Here is a 19971-nt window from a genome sequence, read left to right as displayed (position 1 = left end):
ACATTCTAGTTTTACACTTTTTAATACATTTGAAAGTAATGAAATAGCACAGCAAATCTTTTATTTATTTATATTATTTATATCAATATATTGGGGGGATATTTTGAGCATATTTGAATATTGGATGTGTCCCCCCAATATATGTCATAATTCCGGCACTGGGATACACTCTTTGTGTAGAAAGTGGATTTTATGGCATTTAAAGCCACAGTGATACATTGTACAGCACACGTGTCTCAGAAGTCCAAGAAGCTGGACATTATATCTGCAGCAGAGAAGAACAACAAGACAGGCTTTATAATTTAGAGTAATATACAAGTGGCCAACCAAGATCACCTGTTCATAGCTGTTTCAACATGAATCCAGCAAGGAGATTCACCTGGTGGAGATCTATGTATTACCTGGAAGTCTAGAGAATGAAGGGCAATGGGTAAAGGCTGAAACTGGATCCATCATAATGATTCTACATGTTATAGTATGAACCTGGATCCATCATAATGATTCTACATGTTATAGTATGAACCTGGATCCATCATAATGATTCTACATTTTATATTATGCCATGGCCTTTACTGGCCAAAGGTTAAACTACTGTTATGTTTATGATATACTATGGTGTTGCGTCACTAGACTTTGACCAGATATTATTGCATCCAAAGATCAACTGTACCTAGAACATAGATACAGAGCCACTTGTTATCAGGAAGCTGCTCTCTCAGCACAACGGAAAATATCTCAATGACTTGACATGTTCTGGTTGTGAATTCAGGCTACAAGGTAAGAATCTTCCCAGGGATTATTGTAAAGTGTGTAGAGAAATTAAATGTATGGTGTTATTTTAGTATAGTGACTGACAGTAAAACACTCAGATCTAAAAGTCCATTTCACCTGGGACAGTTATGTGACAGTTCAATCATACAAAATGGCGCTAGCTGGGCGTAGGCAAGTCAAATTCAAAAACATATTGTTCATATATTGTGGTTATTTTACAATTTGAAATTATTAAAAGAGAATGTGAGACATTATTATTATTAATATTATTATTATTGTTATTATTATTATTATTAGTTCCACTACATGGAGAAAAGGTGAAAATATCAATTTTTTTATTTTATTTATTTCACCTTTATTTAACCAGGTAGGCAAGTTGAGAACAAGTTCTCATTTACAATTGCGACCTGGCCAAGATAAAGCAAAGCAGTTCGACAACATACAAAAACACAGAGTTACACATGGAGTAAAACAACATACAAACAATGATACAGTAGAAAAAAATTAAGACTATATACAATGTGAGCAAATGATGTGAGATAAGGGAGGTAAAGGCAATAAAAGGCCATGGTGGCGAAGTAAATAAAGTAAAGTAAAATCACAACTACATGTTCATGTGATGCATTAAATCACCTGACTGTTTGGATGTGTCTGTTAGTAAATGTTTTATTTCTAAGAGATAATAAATAAAATAGAACAATTGACCTTCAATAATTAGTTGTTACTGTGTTAACCACAACCAACATGCTGGATCTCTGTTTAGAAATTGTCACATGTGACATTGTGACCCCTCAGTCCCTGTGTCAGATCCAGGACAACCCGCATCCCCTGGTTCTTCTCTGGGCTTCCGCTGGTCGCCTTCCCTGTGTACACTTGCATCTTCCAAACGTAGCTGGATTTGGCGTCGCAAGCCACCCATGACTTGATCCCGTATTTCGCTGGCTTGCTGGGCATGTACTGCCGGAAAGGACAGCGAACTTTGGAAACGGAAAAAAGAGCTTAGCACGATGATGACGATGATGATGGGTGTGGATTAGTATCGGTTTCACAGAAACAGCCACACAAGTCAGTAGTGGAAAATGACCTTTATTATATATACACACACACACTACCTCTGAATGGAATCAGTTGCTCGTCCACTGTCATGTCAGGCCCTGGGTTGTAGAGGACTGGCAACCGCTCCACCCACTTGTCCCAGACCTCTCTTATGCCTGTCAGTTTGTTCGTGGCGCGTCTTGCGGGTCTCAACTCACGGTCATCGAATCGTAGCAGTCTCGAGTAGGTGTGAAAGAGCTTGAGCGGCATGGTGGCACGGAATATGGCCCTTCCGTTCTCGGCATCCCATAGACTGGCTGCGGCCTCACCTCGGGACCTGTATACACCGGCTAAGATTAGTAGCCCTATGTAGGCATGCAGGTCGGTGCCGTCCATGGCTTGCCAGCCGTCTCCGTATTTTCGGACCCCCTCCAGATTTGTCATGTCCAAGATGATTCTTTGTATTGCCGGTGTGATGAACAGGGAGAATGTCGACTCCATGTCACGGGCATGGGACACGGCGTAGGTTGTGGGTTCCCGGGTCATGCCCGGGCCCCTACGCTCTGCCAGCCTGGCCTGGTTGTGATAGGCCACAGAAGACCATTTGATGTTGTCGTCTTCGTCTTCCTCTGAAGAGGACGCGTCCCGCTCGGCGTCGTATTCCTCCCCGTCTTCGTCTTCTGACACATCTTCTTCTTCTTTGGGATCCGAGTAGTCTTGCTGGACATCTGAAGAAAGCTGTTCTAGGACCTGCTCTGCAGTGAACCTCTCGCTAATGGCTTCAGCCCCCTTAGGGAAGACCATGTTTCTGGACATGTAGGGACTGGACTGGACTGGGCTCAGTGTAGGACAGGTTGCCCAATCACAGGTTCGATAACACCTTGGAGGATGACATTGGCTTCACTGAGCGACAGTAGGCTATTGTGTTCACTGAGCCACATGTCTTATGGGAATGGCTTTACGTGAACTCTGCCCTTGTACCAAGGGGCTCAGTGTAGGACGGCTCAGCCTTTCACACGTTCAATAATATCACCCTGGTCATTGGCCCCACACGTCCCGACATGTACGCAAGCACTTATACCCATGACAATAGTAGCACAGTGGCTGTGGCGGAACCGGTTCAACCAGTGGGGAGATGTTTGCACCAGCTCTCGCTGTCTCCCTCTCGAAGATGCTACACAGCAAAATAAAGAAATAACATACACCTTTTGGTAGTGGCGCCCGGGTCACTTTGACCCCAGGACAGCGGGGACCCTGTGATCAGGGCCAGGACAACGGGAGGGTTAAATATATTTTTATTTGGATTTCATGTAATGGACATACACAAAATAGTCCAAATTGGTGAAGTGAAATGAAAAAAATTACTTGTTTCAAAAAATTAAAACAAATTTAAAACTTAAAAGTGGTGGGTGCGTATGTTTTCACCCCCTTTGCTATGAAGCCCCTAAATAAGATCTGGTGCAACCAATTACCTTCAGAAGTCACAACGTGGCTATGGGAGGAGGACCAGAGAGGGACTGCTGGGAGACAACATGGCTGGGGGTGGAGGACCGGAGAGGGACTGCTGTGAGACAACATGGTTGGGGGAGAAGGGCCAGAGAGGGACTGCTGGGAGACAATATGGCTGGGGGAGGAGGACCAGAGAGGGACTCTCATCACTAACAGACACGTAACTGTCCCCATCACAAGCAATCCCCTTGTAGATCCTCCATTTCTCCAACACAACTATACTTCATACTTTTCAGCCACAGCCATACATCCAACCAGCAACAGCCAGTCTGAACTCAGTGAAGACTCTTCACGCACATTTGTAACCATTTTTTATTTATTTTACATAGGGTGACATTTTGCCTGAGCAATTGGCAGTGAGCAAAATAACCATAACATATGTTTAATGAGATGGGCAGTCCTCAAAGATGAAATTCAATTGAATCATATGATTAGATCCATTCATTTCCAGCCCGTAGGGGTGGGGTGCCACTAATCTCATTATAATGTACCATTATGTAGGGCAGAGCAGGTGCTAGTCATCCACGGTGACGTTATAACCTGTTATATTGGTGACAGAGTAGACCACTGATAGGGTAGTATTATTAACAGGTCTAGTCATCCACGGTGACGTTATAACCTGTTATATAGGTGACAGAGTAGACCACTGATAGGGTAGTATTATTAACAGGTCTAGTCATCCACGGTGACGTTATAACCTGTTATATTGGTGACAGAGTAGACCACTGATAGGGTAGTATTATTAACAGGTCTAGTCATCCACGGTGACGTTATAACCTGTTATATTGGTGACAGAGTAGACCACTGATAGGGTAGTGTTATTAACAGGTCTAGTCATCCACGGTGACGTTATAACCTGTTATATTGGTGACAGAGTAGACCACTGATAGGGTGAGGTTGTATTAACAGGTCATTAATACTCACCCAAGTAAACATATTATACATTTGAAGACAGCTGCATGAAAGGATCAACAAGTAATAGGTGTTACATACTGTATTCACCAGTCTAGTAACTTGCGGCCCACTGAAAACAGGTAAATACAGTTATATGATTGAATCAAGTGTCTTTTAATGTGCATTCATTTGATTGGATGACAAATAACCAATGAGTTTAATGTATTAAATATAGATATAGGCATCATCTTTGATAAAGTTTACATGTAACTAAAATCAAATAAATGCGTTACTTCTGACAAAATTATCTAAAATGTATTTTGAATTAGTGATTAATGACATTGTTGCTTCTTTGAGGGATTTTTCTGCCATAATATATCCAGACATTTAAAGCATAAATCTGTGATTGGTACATGCATTTGTGGGCTTTTAAATGAATGATATATATTGTAGCCATTGCTTCTTGAAGAATATAACGTACCCCATCCCTCGGCTGTTTCCCCCAAAGAATGGCAGGGTGACGGCTTTGTTATTTTTTGAATCCCAGATTGCCCCTTTAATGTAACAGATCATTAAAAACAGCTTAAGTATTGTCCATTAATAAGTTGCAATGTAACTGTCACATGAATAACACGACAATCAACCTATGTTGAGTATACAATTTACTACCAATACTAATGACAGTATTCACAACAACAAAACTATGTACAACACAACGATCTTAAATGAAGGAGAACAGGAAAAATCATATTTTCAAAACAGGTGTGAAGTTAGTGGTAGAAAAATTCAGGTCCAGTCAGTCAAGTTGGTTTAAATATAAAAATATTCTGTTAACCTGGCATATTGAGCATTTAAAAAACATGTTTTGGACCTGTCAAAACATTCAGGAGATAAAGGTGCTCAAAGTTGACCCACTTTGCATACCCCACCAAACCATGAGACATCCATGCCTTCAAAATTTGAAAAGAGAAACGATTGAATTTGATCTCATTTAACTTATTACTGCAGTGGGCTAAATCAGGGTCCCACAGAATGTTTCTTGATATTCTTTAACCCTCCCGCTGTCCTCGGGTCAAAATGACCCGCCACTGTGTTGAACCAAGTTTTATTACATTTGTATATTTTGTGGATGATTTGTAAGAAGGAGGCAGTGAGACTTTCTTTAATTAACATCAAGGATAACAATCCCTTCCATTATATTATTCAACTTGAATTTTCAATGACCTGTCCTAGACTGACCCCAGTAGTACAAAAGTGAACTGTTGCCTTTATTCATGTATCCATGTAAGCTGTAGGAAAGAAAAGATACTAATATTGTCATGGGTACACGTCCAGTCCGTACATGTCCAGACATGTGGAGCAGTGAAAACAGTCCCCGCCATGATATTATTCAACATGGAATGTGATGACCTGTCCTAGACTGACCCCAGCAGTACAAAAGTTGAACTACACGTCTGAACTTGTCCAGACATGTGGAGCAGTGAAAACAATCCCCTCTATGATATTATTCAACTTGAGTCGACACATTCTAGTTATCAGAATCACATGGAATTGTTGTGCAATTTAAATGTTTAAATATTAAACTATTTGTGAAAAGATTAAATGTCATTTTAGCTTCTTAAGAGAGAACGGTTTGTCATAGAGAAACTCTGCTCACTCAGAGGCCCCACCCAAGTGAACAGACATTGGTTATAAACTATGAAACACGCCCTTCTCTTCCCTACTATATAAGCCCTGTTATGAAAATGTATCTTCCTGTTCCAAGGACAAGAGGACGGCGGTCCCCACGTTAAAAGGACAAGATCACCAACAGAACTAAGCCAACCTCAGCGTGAGTTCTGGTTGAATGACAAGAACCTAACGAAATTAGCATCGAATTTCAACGTGAAGGTGACGACCTACACCCCGGAAGGATGAATTTTGACTATACCAGCCAGAATATAGCATGAGCTTAAAGTATGGCAACTTGGTGTGAACTTTGAACTCTTATCCACTAAAGAAGTGATACCTCCTAGTCGTATGCGTTAGCAACCGCAGCTGTAAACGTGGGCTAGGAAAGGAAGGACAAAGGATCCGTGCTACCACACGACAACAGTACTACCGAGTATCCGTTCTACCGCCAGACATTCTTCAAAGGACAACCCGGCCTTCCATCAACGACCAACCAATCGGAGCACAGCTCAGAGTAAATATTTACTGCATTTTCCTTGTCCAAATGGGCGGTTATTTAGAATGCATAAGATACTGTATTTACGATAGCATAGCTGCCTAGTGCATTCGAATGGCAATGGTTTGATTGGATCACAAATAACCATTGAGTTTAATGTATTATATATAGATATAGTGGCATTATCTTTGATAAAGTTTATATGTAACTGAAATCAAATAAATATGTTATTTCTGACACCATTATCTAAAATGTATAGTGACTTAGTGATTAATGACATTGTTGCTTCTTTGAGGGATTTTTATGCAATAATGTATCCAGACATTTAAAGCAGAAATCTGTGATTGGTACATGCATTTGTGGGCTTTAAATGAATGATGTATATTGTAGCCATTGCTTCTTGAAGAATATAACTTACCCCATCCCTCGGCTGTTTGCCCCCAAAGAATGGCAGGGTGACGGCTTTGTTAATTTTTTGAATGCCAGATTGCACCTTTAATGTAACAGATCATTAAAAACAACTTAAGTATTGTCCATTAACCTGTTGGGGATAGGGGGCAGTATTTGCACGGCCGGATAAAAAACGTACCCGATTTAATCTGGTTACTACTCCTGCCCAGTAACTAGAATATGCATATAATTGTTTGATTTGGATAGAAAACACCCTAAAGTTTCTAAAACTGTTTGAATGGTGTCTGTGAGTATAACAGAACTCATTTGGCAGGCCAAAACCTGAGAAGATTCCAAACAGGAAGCGCTCTCTCTGACTATTTCTTGGCCTTCTTGATCATCTCTAACCAAAACAGGGGATCTCTGGCATAACGTGACATTTTCTAACGCTCCCATAGGCTCTCAGAAGGCGCCAGAACGATGAATGGTGGCTTTGCAGGCCATGGCTGAAAAACATTAGCGCATTTGGATAGTGGTCGATCAGAATACTATGAGACTGGAGGCACGTGCACGAGCCGACACCATGTTTACTTTCTCTCTCTTTGAACGAAAACAACGACTACCGGTCGGAATATTATGGCTTTTTTATGAGAAAAATCGCATAAAAATTTATTTTAAACAGCGGTTGACATGCTTCGAAGTACGGTAATGGAATATTTAGAATTTTTTTGTCACGAAACGCGTCGGGCGCGTCACCCTTCTTTACCCTTCGAATAGTGTCTTGAACGCACAAACAAAACGCCGCTATTTGGATATAACTATGGATTATTTGGAACCAAACCAACATTTGTTATTGACGTAGAAGTCCTGGGAGTGCATTCTGACGAAGAACAGCAAAGGTAATCAAACTTTTCTAATAGTAAATCGGAGTTTGGTGAGTACCACACTTGGTGGGTGTCAAAATAGCTAGCCTGTGATGGCCGGGCTATCTACTCAGAATATTGCAAAATGTGCTTTCACCGAAAATCTATTTTAAAATCGGACATAGCGAGTGCATAAAGGAGTTCTGTATCTATAATTCTTAAAATAATTGTTATGTTTTTTGTGAACGTTTATCGTGAGTAATTTAGTAAATTCACCGGAAGTGTTCGGTGGGAATGCTAGTCACATGCTAGTCACATGCTAATGTAAAAAGCTGGTTTTTGATATAAATAGGAACTTGATTGAACAAAACATGCATGTATTGTATAACATAATGTCCTAGGATTGTCATCTGATGAAGATCATCAAAGGTTAGTGCTGCATTTAGCTGTCTTCTGGGTTTTTGTGACATTATATGCTAGCTTGAAAAATGGGTGTCTGATTATTTCTGGCTGGGTACTCTGCTGACATAATCTAATGTTTTGCTTTCGTTGTAAAGCCTTTTTGAAATCGGACAGTGTGGTTAGATTAATGAGAGTCTTGTCTTTAAAATTGTGTAAAATAGTCATATGTTTGAGAAATTGAAGTAATAGCATTTCTAAGGTATTTGAATATCGCGCCACGGCATTACACTGGCTGTTGAGTAGGTGGGACGCAAGCGTCCCACTGGCCCAGAGAAGTTAATAAGTTGCAATGTAACTGTTACATGAATAACACGACAATCAACCTATGTTGAGTACACAATTTACTACCAATACTAATGACAGTATTCACAACAACAAAACTATGTACAACACAACGATCTTAGATGAAGGAGAACAGGAAAATCACATTTTCAAAACAGGTGTGAAGTTAGTGGTAGAAAAATTCAGGTCCAGTCAGTCAAGTGGGTTTAAATATAAAAATATTCTATTAACCTGGCATATTGAGCATTTAAAAAACATGTATATGCATTAAGGCTTGTCACGGCACAGACAACATGAGGGAGACAGACAACTGAATAGACGACAGTCAAGTCTGCTTAGGTGCGGTCTGAAAAGGAGGTAAATCCATTTGAATTCAATCACTTTTTGACAGGATCCCTTTTCATTTAAACACACCTTTCCATAAATGTTTGCCGATGGAAGAAGTGGTCAGAAAGTGACATTTTGAACCTTAATGCCAAAACAGGAAAGAAAAGGAAAGAAAAGATACTAATATTGTCACTGGTACACGTCCGTACATGTCCAGACATGTGGAGCAGTGAAAACAGTCTCCTCCATGATATTATTCAACTTGGAATGTGATGACCTATCCTAGACTGACCCCAGTAGTACAAAAGTGAACTGTTGCCTTTATTCATTTATCCATGTAAGCTGTAGGAAACAAAAGATATTAATATTGTCATGGGTACACGTCCGTACATGTCCAGACATGTGGTCTTCTCCAAGGTGCTGAAGCCATGACTGTGCGTTTCACAGCTGAACAGGTTCTAGAACAGATTTTTTCAAATGTCCAGCAAGACTACTGTTAGGAGCTGTTCCCCTGTGTCCAGGCCGGGTCAGAGGACCCCGGGGCAGCGTTAGCAATGTGTATGTTATAACCCCCCTGCCGTTGTCTCGGCCGGGTCAGAGCGTCCCCTGGGCTGGGCACAGCATTAGCAATGTGTAAGTTATAACCCCCTGCCGTTGTCTTGGCCGGGTCAGAGCGACCCCCCTGGGAGCTGCGGTGTGTCAGTGTGCAAGAGGGCAACGGCCGTTCACGTGGCCACTGTCGGCCGGCCGTAGAGAGGCTACTAATATTGTCAGGAAGAAGAAGAAGAAGAAGAAGATGAGGACGACGATGAGGACGACGATGAGGACGGTGAGGAATATGACCCCGCCGAGCGTGAGGCCGCCACCGCCGCCGACGCCTGCAGTCCTGGTTTCAGCGGCTCAGGTCCTGGAACAGATAGCCTCCAGTGTCGACCGAGAAGACGAAGAAGACTACTGCGATCCAGAAGAGGAGGACGTTTCGGAAGACGAAGACGGCGAGGAATACGACCCCGAACGTGACGCGGACGACTCGGCCTCGCGGTCGTGCTCCTCTTCTTCTTCTTTGGAGGAGGAGGAAGAGCGAGAGGGAGACACGGCCGCTGCCCAAGAGTGAGACAGAGAGTCAGAGCGAGAGGACACGGCGGCGGCCGGCCAAGCCCGAAGGGAGACGTTGCTGTCAAAAACCGGCAAAATCAAATGATCCCTTCGTGGCCTATCGCGGCCCGGACCTGCCCGCGCCGTCCGCCACCCGGCCCCGCGGTGACGCCTGGCCCCACGGCCTACGCCGCGTCGTGCGCTCGACATCGAGTCCACCTTCCGGCTGTTTGTCACGCCGGCGATAGAAAGGATCATTGTGGACATGACAAATCTGCAGGGGTGAGAAAATACAGCGACAGCTGGCGACCCATGGACTCCACCGACCTGCGTGCCTACCTATGGCTGCTAATCCTAGCGGGCGTCTACAGGTCCCGAGGCGAGGCCGCGGCCAGCCTGTGGGACGCGGAGAGCGGCAGGACCGTGTTCCGAGCCACCATGCCACTCAAGGTCTTTCACAAGTACTCGAGGCTGCTGCGATTCAACGACCGCCGGTCGAGACCCGCGAGACTCGCCACCGACAGACTGGCGGCCATAAGAGAGGTCTGGGACCTGTGGGAGGAGCGACTGCCGGCCCTCTACAACCCGGGGTCCGACTTGACGGTGGACGAACAACTGGTCCCGTTCAGAGGTAGTCTGTGTATCTGTGTGTATCTGTACGTATGTATGTGTACTATAGAGAGGTAGCGTCAGCGTGTAACATAAACGCCGTGCATCCCCAATGATGAGCCAGCGGTATTATAGAGAGGTGGCGTCAGCAGCAGCAGCAGCATCATCAGCAGCAGTAGCATCAGCAGCAGTAGCATCAGCAGCAGTAGCATCAGCAGCATGACGTTGCTAATCTCCTTCCTCTCAACCCGGGGTCTGACTTGACAGTGGACCAACAACTGGTCCAGGTCAGAGGTACTGTCTATGTATCTGTGTATCTGTGTATGTGTAGTATAGAGAGGTAGCATCAGCAGTAGCAGTAGTAGCAGTAGCAGCAGCAGCAAGAGCATCAGCATCAGCATGTAACATAAACGCCGTGCGCCCCAATGATGAGCCAGTGGTAGTATAGAGAGGTAGCGACAGCAGCAGCAGCATCAGTAGTGGCGTCGTCAACGACGCCGCTAATCTCCTTCCTTCCTCTCCCTCTCCCAAAAGGACGCTGTCCTTTCCGACAAGTACAGTCCCAGCAAGCCGGCCAAATACGGCATCAAGTCGTGGGTGGCCTGCGACGCCATGTCCAGCTACGCTTGGAAGATGCAAGTCTACATCGGTAAGGCGGCCGGTGGAGCCCCCGAGAAGAACCAGGGAGCGCGCGTCGTCCTCGATCTCACGCAGGGGCTGCCGGGTGGTCACAACGTCACCTGTGACAATTTCTTCACCTCCTACGAACTCGGCCAGCGGCTCCTCGAGAGGAACCTCACCATGGTTGGCACGGTGCGAAAGAACAAGCCCGAGCTCCCTCCCCGCTGCTCCAGTCAAAGGGCAGACAGGTCTCGTCCTCCAGGTTCGCCTTCACGCCCACCGCCACTCTAGTGTCCTACCTGGCAAAGAGAAATAAGAACGTGCTACTCCTGAGCACGCTGCACACGGAGCCCGACGTTAGCGATCGCCATGACCGGAAGCCGGCCCTCATCCTAGACTACAACTGCAACAAGGGCGGCGTGGACAACCTAGACAAGGTGGTCGGCACCTACAGCTGCAGACGGATGACTGCCCGCTGGCCCCTGGTCATCTTCCACAACATCCTCGACGTGTCCTCCTACAACTCCTTTGTCATATGGTGAGAGATCAAGCCCGACTGGATGCCTCGGAAGCGGAACAAGAGGAGGGTGTTCCTGGAGCAGCTGGGAAAGGCGCTTGTCAAGCCCTTGATACAAAGAAGGCAGCGTCTCCCCGCACCGAAGCGGAGTGCGGACGACGACGCGGCTCCTCCGCGAGCCCGGGAGCACGCCGCTGGCCCGGACGCCGCCCCGCTAGTGGCTAGTAAGAGGAAGAGGTGTCAGCTCTGCCCTCCCAAGAAGGACGCCAAGACACACACGTGCTGCAGGTGTAAGAAATACATCTGCAAAGACTGTTCGCACGCCGTACTGTCACACTTGTGCCCGCTGGGCCTTTAGCCGAGACGGGACGACCCGCTGGTGACACGGGGAGTAGGCAGAATGGGAGGACAACGGGAGGGTTAAACAGCTTGGAAAAGTCCAGAAAATGATTTCATGGCTTTAGAAGCTTCTGATAGGCTAATTGACATAATTTGAGGCAATTGGAGGTGTACCTGTGGATGTATTTCAAGGCTTACCTTCAAACTCCGTGCCTCTTTGCATGACATCATGGGCAATTCAAAAGAAATCAGCCAAGATCTCCAGAAGTCTGGTTCATCCTTGGGAGCAATTTCCAAACGCCTGAAGGTACCACTTTCATCTGTACAAACAACAGCACGCAAGTATAAACACCATGGGACCACGCAGCCGTCATACCACTGAAGAAGGAGACGCGTTCTGTCTCCTAGAGATTAACGTACTTTGGTGGGAAACGTGCAAATCAATCCCTGACCAACAGCAAAGGTCTTGTGAAGATGCTGGAGGAAACAGGTACACAAGTATCTATATCCATAGTAAAACGAGTCCTATATCAACATAACCTAAAAAGCCGCTCAGCAAGGAAGAAGCCACTGCTCCAAAACCGCCATAAAAAAGCCAGACTACGTTTTGCACATTGGGACAAAGATTATACTTTTTGGAGAAATGTCCTTTGGTCTGATGAAACATAAATAGAACTGCTTGTCCATAATGACCATCGTTATGTTTGGAGGAAAAAGGGGGATGTTTGCAGGCCAAAGAACACCCTCCCAACCGTGAAGCTCGGGGGTGGTAGCATCATGTTGTGGGGGTGCTTTGCGGCAGGAGGGACTGGTGCACTTCACCAAATAGATGGCATCATGAGGAGGGAAATTATGTGGATATATTGAAGCAACATCTCAAGACATCAGTCAGGAAGTTAAAGCTTGGACGTAAATGGGTCATCTAAATGGACAATGACCCCAAGCATACTTCCAAAGTTGTGGCAAAATGGCTTAACAACAACAAAGTCAAGGTATTGGAGTGGCCATCAGAAAGCCCTGACCTCAATTCCATAGAAAACTTGTGGGCAGAACAAAAACAGTGTGTGCTAGCAAGGAGGCTTACAAACCTGAACCAGTTACACCAGCTCTGTCAGGAGGAATGGGCCAAAATTCACCCAATTTATTGTGGGAAGCTTGTGGAAGGCTACCCGAAACGTTTGACCCAAGTTAAACAATTTAAAGGCAATGCTACCAAATACTAATTGAGTGTAAGTAAACTTCTGACCCACTGGGAATGTGATGAAATAAATAAAAGCTGACATAAATCATTCTCTCTACTATTATTCTGACATTTCACATTCTTAAAATAAAGTGGTGATCCTAACTGACCTAAGAAAGGGAATTTTTACTAGGATTAAATGTCAGGAATTGTGAAAAACTGAGTTTAAATGTATTTGGCTAAGGTGTATGTAAACTTCTGATTTCAACTGTATTTTCCCATTCAAGTCAACATTCTGATGTGTGGTCCTCCAACCATCTTTGAGGTACCATTTGAAAGGTGAAATATACATTTGAATCCCATTTTAGTACATTTATCAGCCACAACATGACATCCACCCTGTATTCAAGAGCATCTTGTGTCTCAACCGATGGTGGACACAACACAAACTCCTTAGATGATGTCAAATGGGGTAGATAAAGATAAAACACATGCAAATATGAAACAAATCAGAGTTAACTTGTTCAGTTAATTGAGGTTTAATGTAAAAACGTGTAATATGGTGTCTTCAGAAAGTATTCATACCCCTTGATTTATTCCAATTCAAAATTGATTCACCAATCAACACACAATACCCCATAATGACAAAGTGAAAACATGTTTTTAGAAATGTTTGCAAATTTATTGAAAATGAAATACAGAAATATCTCATTTATATAAGTATTCACACCCCTGAGTCAAAACATGCTAGAATCACCTTTGGGAGCTGTGAGTGTTTCTGGGTACGTCTCTTAGAGCTTTGCACACCTGGATTTTACAATAATTGCAATTTATTTATTTATTTATTATTCTTCAATTTCTTTCAAGTTGGTTGCTGATCATTGCAGACATTTTCAAATCTTGCCATAGATTTTCAAAACGATTTAAGTCAAAACTGTCTCCTCAGTTTTCTACTAGCACAGCCTTTAAACTCTGTAACTGTTCTAAAGTCACCATTGGCCTCATGGTGAAATCCCTGAGTGGTTTCCTTCCTCTCCAGCAACTGAGTTAGAAAGGTTGCCTTTGCCTCCCAACTCCCAAGTGGCGCAGTGGTCTAAGGCACTGCATTGCAGTGCTAGCTGTGCCACTAGAGATACTGGTTTGTGTCCAGGCTCTCTCGCAGCCGGCTGCGACCGGGACACCCATGGGGTGGCGAACAATTGGCCCAGCGTCGTCCGGGTTAGGGGAGGGATTGGCCGGCAGGGATGTTCTTGTCCCATCGCACACTAGTGACATGGGGCACAATGCATGCTGACACGGTTGCAGGTGTACGGTGTTTCCTCTGACACATTGGTGCGGCTGGCTTCCAGGTTAAGCGGGCATTGTGTCAAGAAGCAGCTTGGCTGGGTTGTGTTTCGGAGGAGGCACGGCTCTTGACCTTCGCCTCTCCCGGGTCCGTACGGGAGTTGCAGCGAGGAGGCAAAACTGTAACTACCAATTTTATAAAATAATGAAAGGTTGCCTCTTTCTTTGTAGGGACTGTGTGTATTGATAGACCATCCAAAGTGGAATTAATAACTTCACCATGCCCAAAGGCATTTCAATGTCAGGTTAATTATTATTATTACATTTCTTTCAACAGGTGCCCTTCTTAGCGAGGCATTGGAAAACCTCCTAGTCTTTGTGTTTGAATCTGTGTTTGAAATTCACTGCTCGACCAATGAAACTGAGAATTAATTGTATGCATGGGGTACAGAGATGAGGTATTCATAAAAAATGATGTTAAACACTATTATTACACACATGCAAGTCCATGCAACTTATTATGTGACTTAAGAACATTTTTACTACTGAAAGGATTTAGGCTTGCCATAAGAATGGGGTTAAATACTTATTCAATCAAGATATTTTAGCTTTTTCCACATTTTGTATTCAGATGTATTCAGACCCTTTACTCAGTACTTTGATGAAGCACCTTTGGCGGTGATTAAAGCCTCGATTCTTCTTGGGTATGACACTACAAGCTTCGCACACCTGAATTTGGGGAGTTTCTCCCATTCTTCTCTGCAGATCCTCTCAAGCTCTGTCAGGTTGGATGGGGAGCGTCGCTGCACAGCTATTTTCAGGTCTCTCCAGAGATGTTCGATCGGGTTCAAGTCCAGGCTTTGGCTGGGTCACTCAAGGACATTCAGAGACTTGTCCTGAAGCCACTCCATTGTCTTGGCTGTGTGCTTAGGGTTATTGTCCTGTTGGAAGGCGAACTTTCGCCCCAGTCTAAGGTCCTGAGCACTCTGGAGCAGGTTTTTTGTCAAGGAGCTCTCTGTACTTTGCTCCGTTCAGCTTTCCCCTCAATCCTGACTAGTCTCCTGGTCCCTGCCGCTGAAAAACATCCCCACAGCATGATGCTGCCACCACCATGTTTCACCGTAGGGATGGTGCCAAGTTTCTAACAGATGTAACGCTTGACATTCAGGCCAAATAGTTCAATCTTGGTTTCATCAGACCAGCGAATCTTGTATCTCATGGTCTGAGAGTCCTTTAGGTGCCTCTTGACAAACTCCAAGCGGCTTGTCATGTGCCTTTTACTGATGAGTGGCTTCGGTCTGGTCACTCTACCATAAGTGCATTATTGCTGGAGTGCTGCTGAGATGGTTGTCCTTCTGGAAGGTTCTCCCATCTCCACAGAGGAACTCTGGAGCTCTGTCAGAATGACCATCAAGTTCTTGGTCACCTTCCTGACCAAGGCCCTTCAGTTTGGCCATGTGGACAGCTCTAGGAAGAGTCTTGGTGGTTCCAAACTTCTTCCATTTAAGAATGATGGAGGCCATTGTGTTCTTGGGGAACTTCAATGCTGCAGACGTATTTTGGGACCCTTCCCCAGATATCTGCCTTAACACAGCAGGGCTTGCAAGTTGATCATTTAACTGTGCTTGTGCTTGTGACAAATAACATTTAAAAATTTAAACACACACACACAAAAACACTCACACACATGCACATTCACCACTATTAATTCAGATCTGTGTAGAGACCCCTATTGATTCAGATCTGTGTAGAGACCCCCTATTGATTCAGACCCCTATTGATTCAGACCTGTATAGAGAAACCTATTGATTCAGATCTGTATAGAGACTCCTATTGATTCATATCTGTATAGAGACCCCTATTGATTCATATCTGTATAGAGACCCCTATTGATTCAGACCCCTATTGATTCAGACCTGTATAGAGAAACCTATTGATTCAGATCTGTATAGAGACTCCTATTGATTCATATCTGTATAGAGACCCCTATTGATTCAGACCCCTATTGATTCAGACCTGTATAGAGAAAACTATTGATTCAGATCTGTATAGAGACCCCCTTTGATTCAGATCTCTGCTGCATAGTAGTGTTTGTCATGTTGCATTTGTGACACATTCTGTACTATTGATGTTGAACATGATTCTGTGGCCTGATATGGCAAAGGTGTGAAAAACCTTCCCAGAAGAGTGGACCAACTCCATATTTATGCCCATAATTTTGTAATGAGATGTTCAACAAGCATGTGTCCACATACTTTTGGTCATATAGTCTATATAACCTACAGTACAGTATGCGGAGTGCAACTATGACAGGGTGTGACTGTTTTAGTGACAGGGCATAAATACTTAACCAAGCAAACGTATTATACATTTAATTGTAAACTGGGTGGTTCCAGCCCTGAATGCTGATTGGTTGACAGCTGTGGTATATCAGACCGTATACCACGGGTATGACAAAACATGTATTTTTACTGTTCTAATTAAGTTGGTAACCAGTTTACCACCTCTGTTTACCACCTCTGTGATATATGACCAATATACCACAGCTGAGGGCTGTATCCATGCACTCCGCATTGTCTTAGAACAGCCCTTAGCTGTGGTATATTGGCCATATAACACACCCCTCATGCCTTATTGGTTAAGGTAAGACAAGAGATACAGTTAGTATTTGCTAGGTCTTACTTACTGAAACATACTCTCAAGTTAAGTACCCTACTGCACACAAAGAAGGTATCCAAAGGCTGTTATAGAAATGCTTGTTTAGTTTGTGTTTTAGAATAATACATTTTAGTACATTTATTTAGCTAATGGTTTGACTGAAAAAACACCTCATTTAGTATTGTTTATGTACAGTATAAAAGGAACACATCATACAAATGTCTTTAGATTATAAATATGTTTAGTTGTAGAGATGATTGCTTCCAGGAGTTGTGTGCAATAAATATTGTGTCTTTGTCTAAAACACATTACAAACACTGAATTGATACAACTCATTACAATGGTATCTCTTTTAGAAAGTAATCTTATTTTGTTATAATTTCATTTTCATGTTTTGTTTGATATACTCTATACCCATTGATTATAGAATAATATCAAATAGAAATAAACCTTGTGAACTTATACTGTCTCACCCTATTGTAACACACAATTCAAGTTTGTGTTGTCTTTTGTCTCTGTAAATAAACGATATAGCTTCAAAATGTTTACAACTATCATGTCGATCTTAAGGACTTTCATATTGTTCCATACAGCTCCATCTAAACCTTTATATTAGAACATTTGTCATCACCTCATAATGAATTTGTGTAAACAATCTAGATAAATAAAGAGATACACACACGATTAATCTAATTGTCAACTTTCCTCTTTTCAGGGAAAGAAAATGCAGCGAGAAAACAGAAGAGAAAAAATGGAGACGTATTACCGTGGGGAGCATAAGAATATAGAAACCTTGAAAATGGTTAAAACCCCACAAAGTTATAGACGTCTTATTTTAAAAGACATTCCACTATACCCCAAAGCTGACAAAGCGGAATTTCACGTGGACAAAGTCTGTCACGTAACCACTCCAACAGGCCTGACAGGAATCATGGATTTGAGTGGATTTACAGCAGGGCAAAGAGGGAGTTTCTCATGGTGGGCTCTTCACATTACAGAAGGTGAAATTGAGGCAGCAGAGAATCGCTTCCTTGAAAAGGAACAGCTTTCCTTTGACCCAAAAATGGGGGAAGAAAAAAGACACAATCCATTCCTGAGGGAATTCACCACCTCCCCTGTCTTCCAACAGGGATCTCGGTATGGGAACTTTAAGTTTACCTTCCCCTTGGAGGATCTCATGCAGATGTACACAGAGCAGATCTGTGAGGGAGAGAAGCCTGTCCTGAGAGTCTATGAAACCGTGGTTTACAAGCAGGAGATCATGTACGTAGTGGTTCTCCACAGTCCAGAGGTGACAGAGTTTGATGACTGCCCACTTCTTGCTGATGAGGATGATGAGGCAATATGCATTTATAAAGATGGCAAAATTGTCTGGCGTGCAGAAGCAATATGTGGAACCCATACAAAGAAGCTGATCATCAACCGAGAGAGTGGAACAGTTGAAACAGAAGAACTAGGACATGGTTATGAACATTTCATGTGGGACAATGTGACCCTGGCATTCCATCTGCCAGTTGACAGCACCCTCGTAGTTGAAGAGGGAGTATTAAAGGATAGACTCCATGCATGTGAGGGTATCGCACCTTTTCTCCATGATGAGTTGTTAACACTAGAGGAGGCAAAAGAAGTAGTCAATGCCATAAAGAATGCTATATAGGGACAGTGCTAGTGACAGTTCTAGGGACAGTTCTAGGGACAGTGCTACATAGGGACAGTGCTAGTGACAGTGCTATATAGGGACAGTGCTAGTGACAGTTCTAGGGACAGTTCTAGGGACAGTGCTACATAGGGACAGTGCTAGTGACAGTGCTATATAGGGACAGTGCTAGTGACAGTGCTATATAGGGACAGTGCTAGTGACAGTGCTATATAGGGACAGTGCTAGTGACAGTGCTATATAGGGACAGTGCTAGTGACAGTGCTATATAGGGACAGTGCTAGTGACAGTGCTATATAGGGACAGTGCTAGTGACAGTTCTACATAGGGACAGTGCTAGGGACAGTGCTAGGGACAGTGCTAGGGACAGTTCTAGGGACAGTGCTAGGGACAGTGCTAGGGACAGTGCTAGGGACAGTTCTACATAGGGACAGTGCTAGGGACAGTTCTAGGGACAGTGCTAGGGACAGTGCTAGTAACAGTGCTAGTGACAGTTCTAGGGACAGTTCTAGGGACAGTGCTAGGGACAGTTCTAGGGACAGTGCTAGGGACAGTGCTAGTGACAGTGCTAGTGACAGTTCTAGGGACAGTTCTAGGGACAGTGCTAGGGACAGTGCTAGTAACAGTGCTAGTGACAGTTCTAGGGACAGTTCTAGGGACAGTGCTAGGGACAGTTCTAGGGACAGTGCTAGGGACAGTGCTAGTAACAGTGCTAGTGACAGTTCTAGGGACAGTTCTAGGGACAGTGCTAGGGACAGTGCTAGTAACAGTGCTAGTGACAGTTCTAGGGACAGTGCTAGGGACAGTTCTAGGGACAGTGCTAGGGACAGTGCTAGTAACAGTGCTAGTGACAGTTCTAGGGACAGTTCTAGGGACAGTGCTAGGGACAGTGCTAGTAACAGTGCTAGTGACAGTTCTAGGGACAGTTCTAGGGACAGTGCTACATAGGGACAGTGCTAGTGACAGTGCTATATAGGGACAGTGCTAGTGACAGTTCTAGGGACAGTTCTAGGGACAGTGCTACATAGGGACAGTGCTAGTGACAGTGCTATATAGGGACAGTGCTAGTGACAGTGCTACATAGGGACAGTGCTAGTGACAGTGCTATATAGGGACAGTGCTAGTGACAGTGCTATATAGGGACAGTGCTAGTGACAGTGCTATATAGGGACAGTGCTAGTGACAGTGCTATATAGGGACAGTGCTAGTGACAGTGCTATATAGGGACAGTGCTAGTGACAGTGCTATATAGGGACAGTGCTAGTGACAGTTCTACATAGGGACAGTGCTAGGGACAGTGCTAGGGACAGT

General features: G+C 43.9%; 1 protein-coding gene and 1 pseudogene across 2 annotated transcripts; one reads left to right on the top strand and one right to left on the bottom strand.

The window, feature by feature from the left end:
- The window catches only part of LOC123732661 (NLR family CARD domain-containing protein 3-like), a 233042-nt pseudogene that overhangs the window by 178434 nt on the left and 34637 nt on the right, over window positions 1–19971 (bottom strand).
- On the top strand, window positions 503–19106 carry LOC123732662 (uncharacterized). 2 transcript variants are annotated; one of them, XM_045711928.1, is made up of 3 exons: window positions 503–777; window positions 17719–18656; window positions 18737–19106. In XM_045711928.1, the coding sequence occupies exons 2-3, from the start codon at window positions 17728–17730 to the stop codon at window positions 18738–18740; spliced, it is 933 nt and encodes a 310-aa protein (XP_045567884.1). In that variant the 5' UTR covers window positions 503–777; window positions 17719–17727; the 3' UTR covers window positions 18741–19106. The 2 variants fall into 2 exon arrangements, with proteins under 2 accessions (XP_045567884.1, XP_045567883.1); XM_045711927.1 differs by having other exon boundaries at window positions 17719–19106.

This window comes from Salmo salar, unplaced genomic scaffold (assembly GCF_905237065.1).
Source record: "Salmo salar unplaced genomic scaffold, Ssal_v3.1, whole genome shotgun sequence".
NCBI classification, from domain to species: domain Eukaryota; kingdom Metazoa; phylum Chordata; class Actinopteri; order Salmoniformes; family Salmonidae; genus Salmo; species Salmo salar.
The sequence above is the reverse complement of the archived record's forward strand: the minus strand, read 5'-3'. Positions and strand labels throughout refer to the sequence as shown.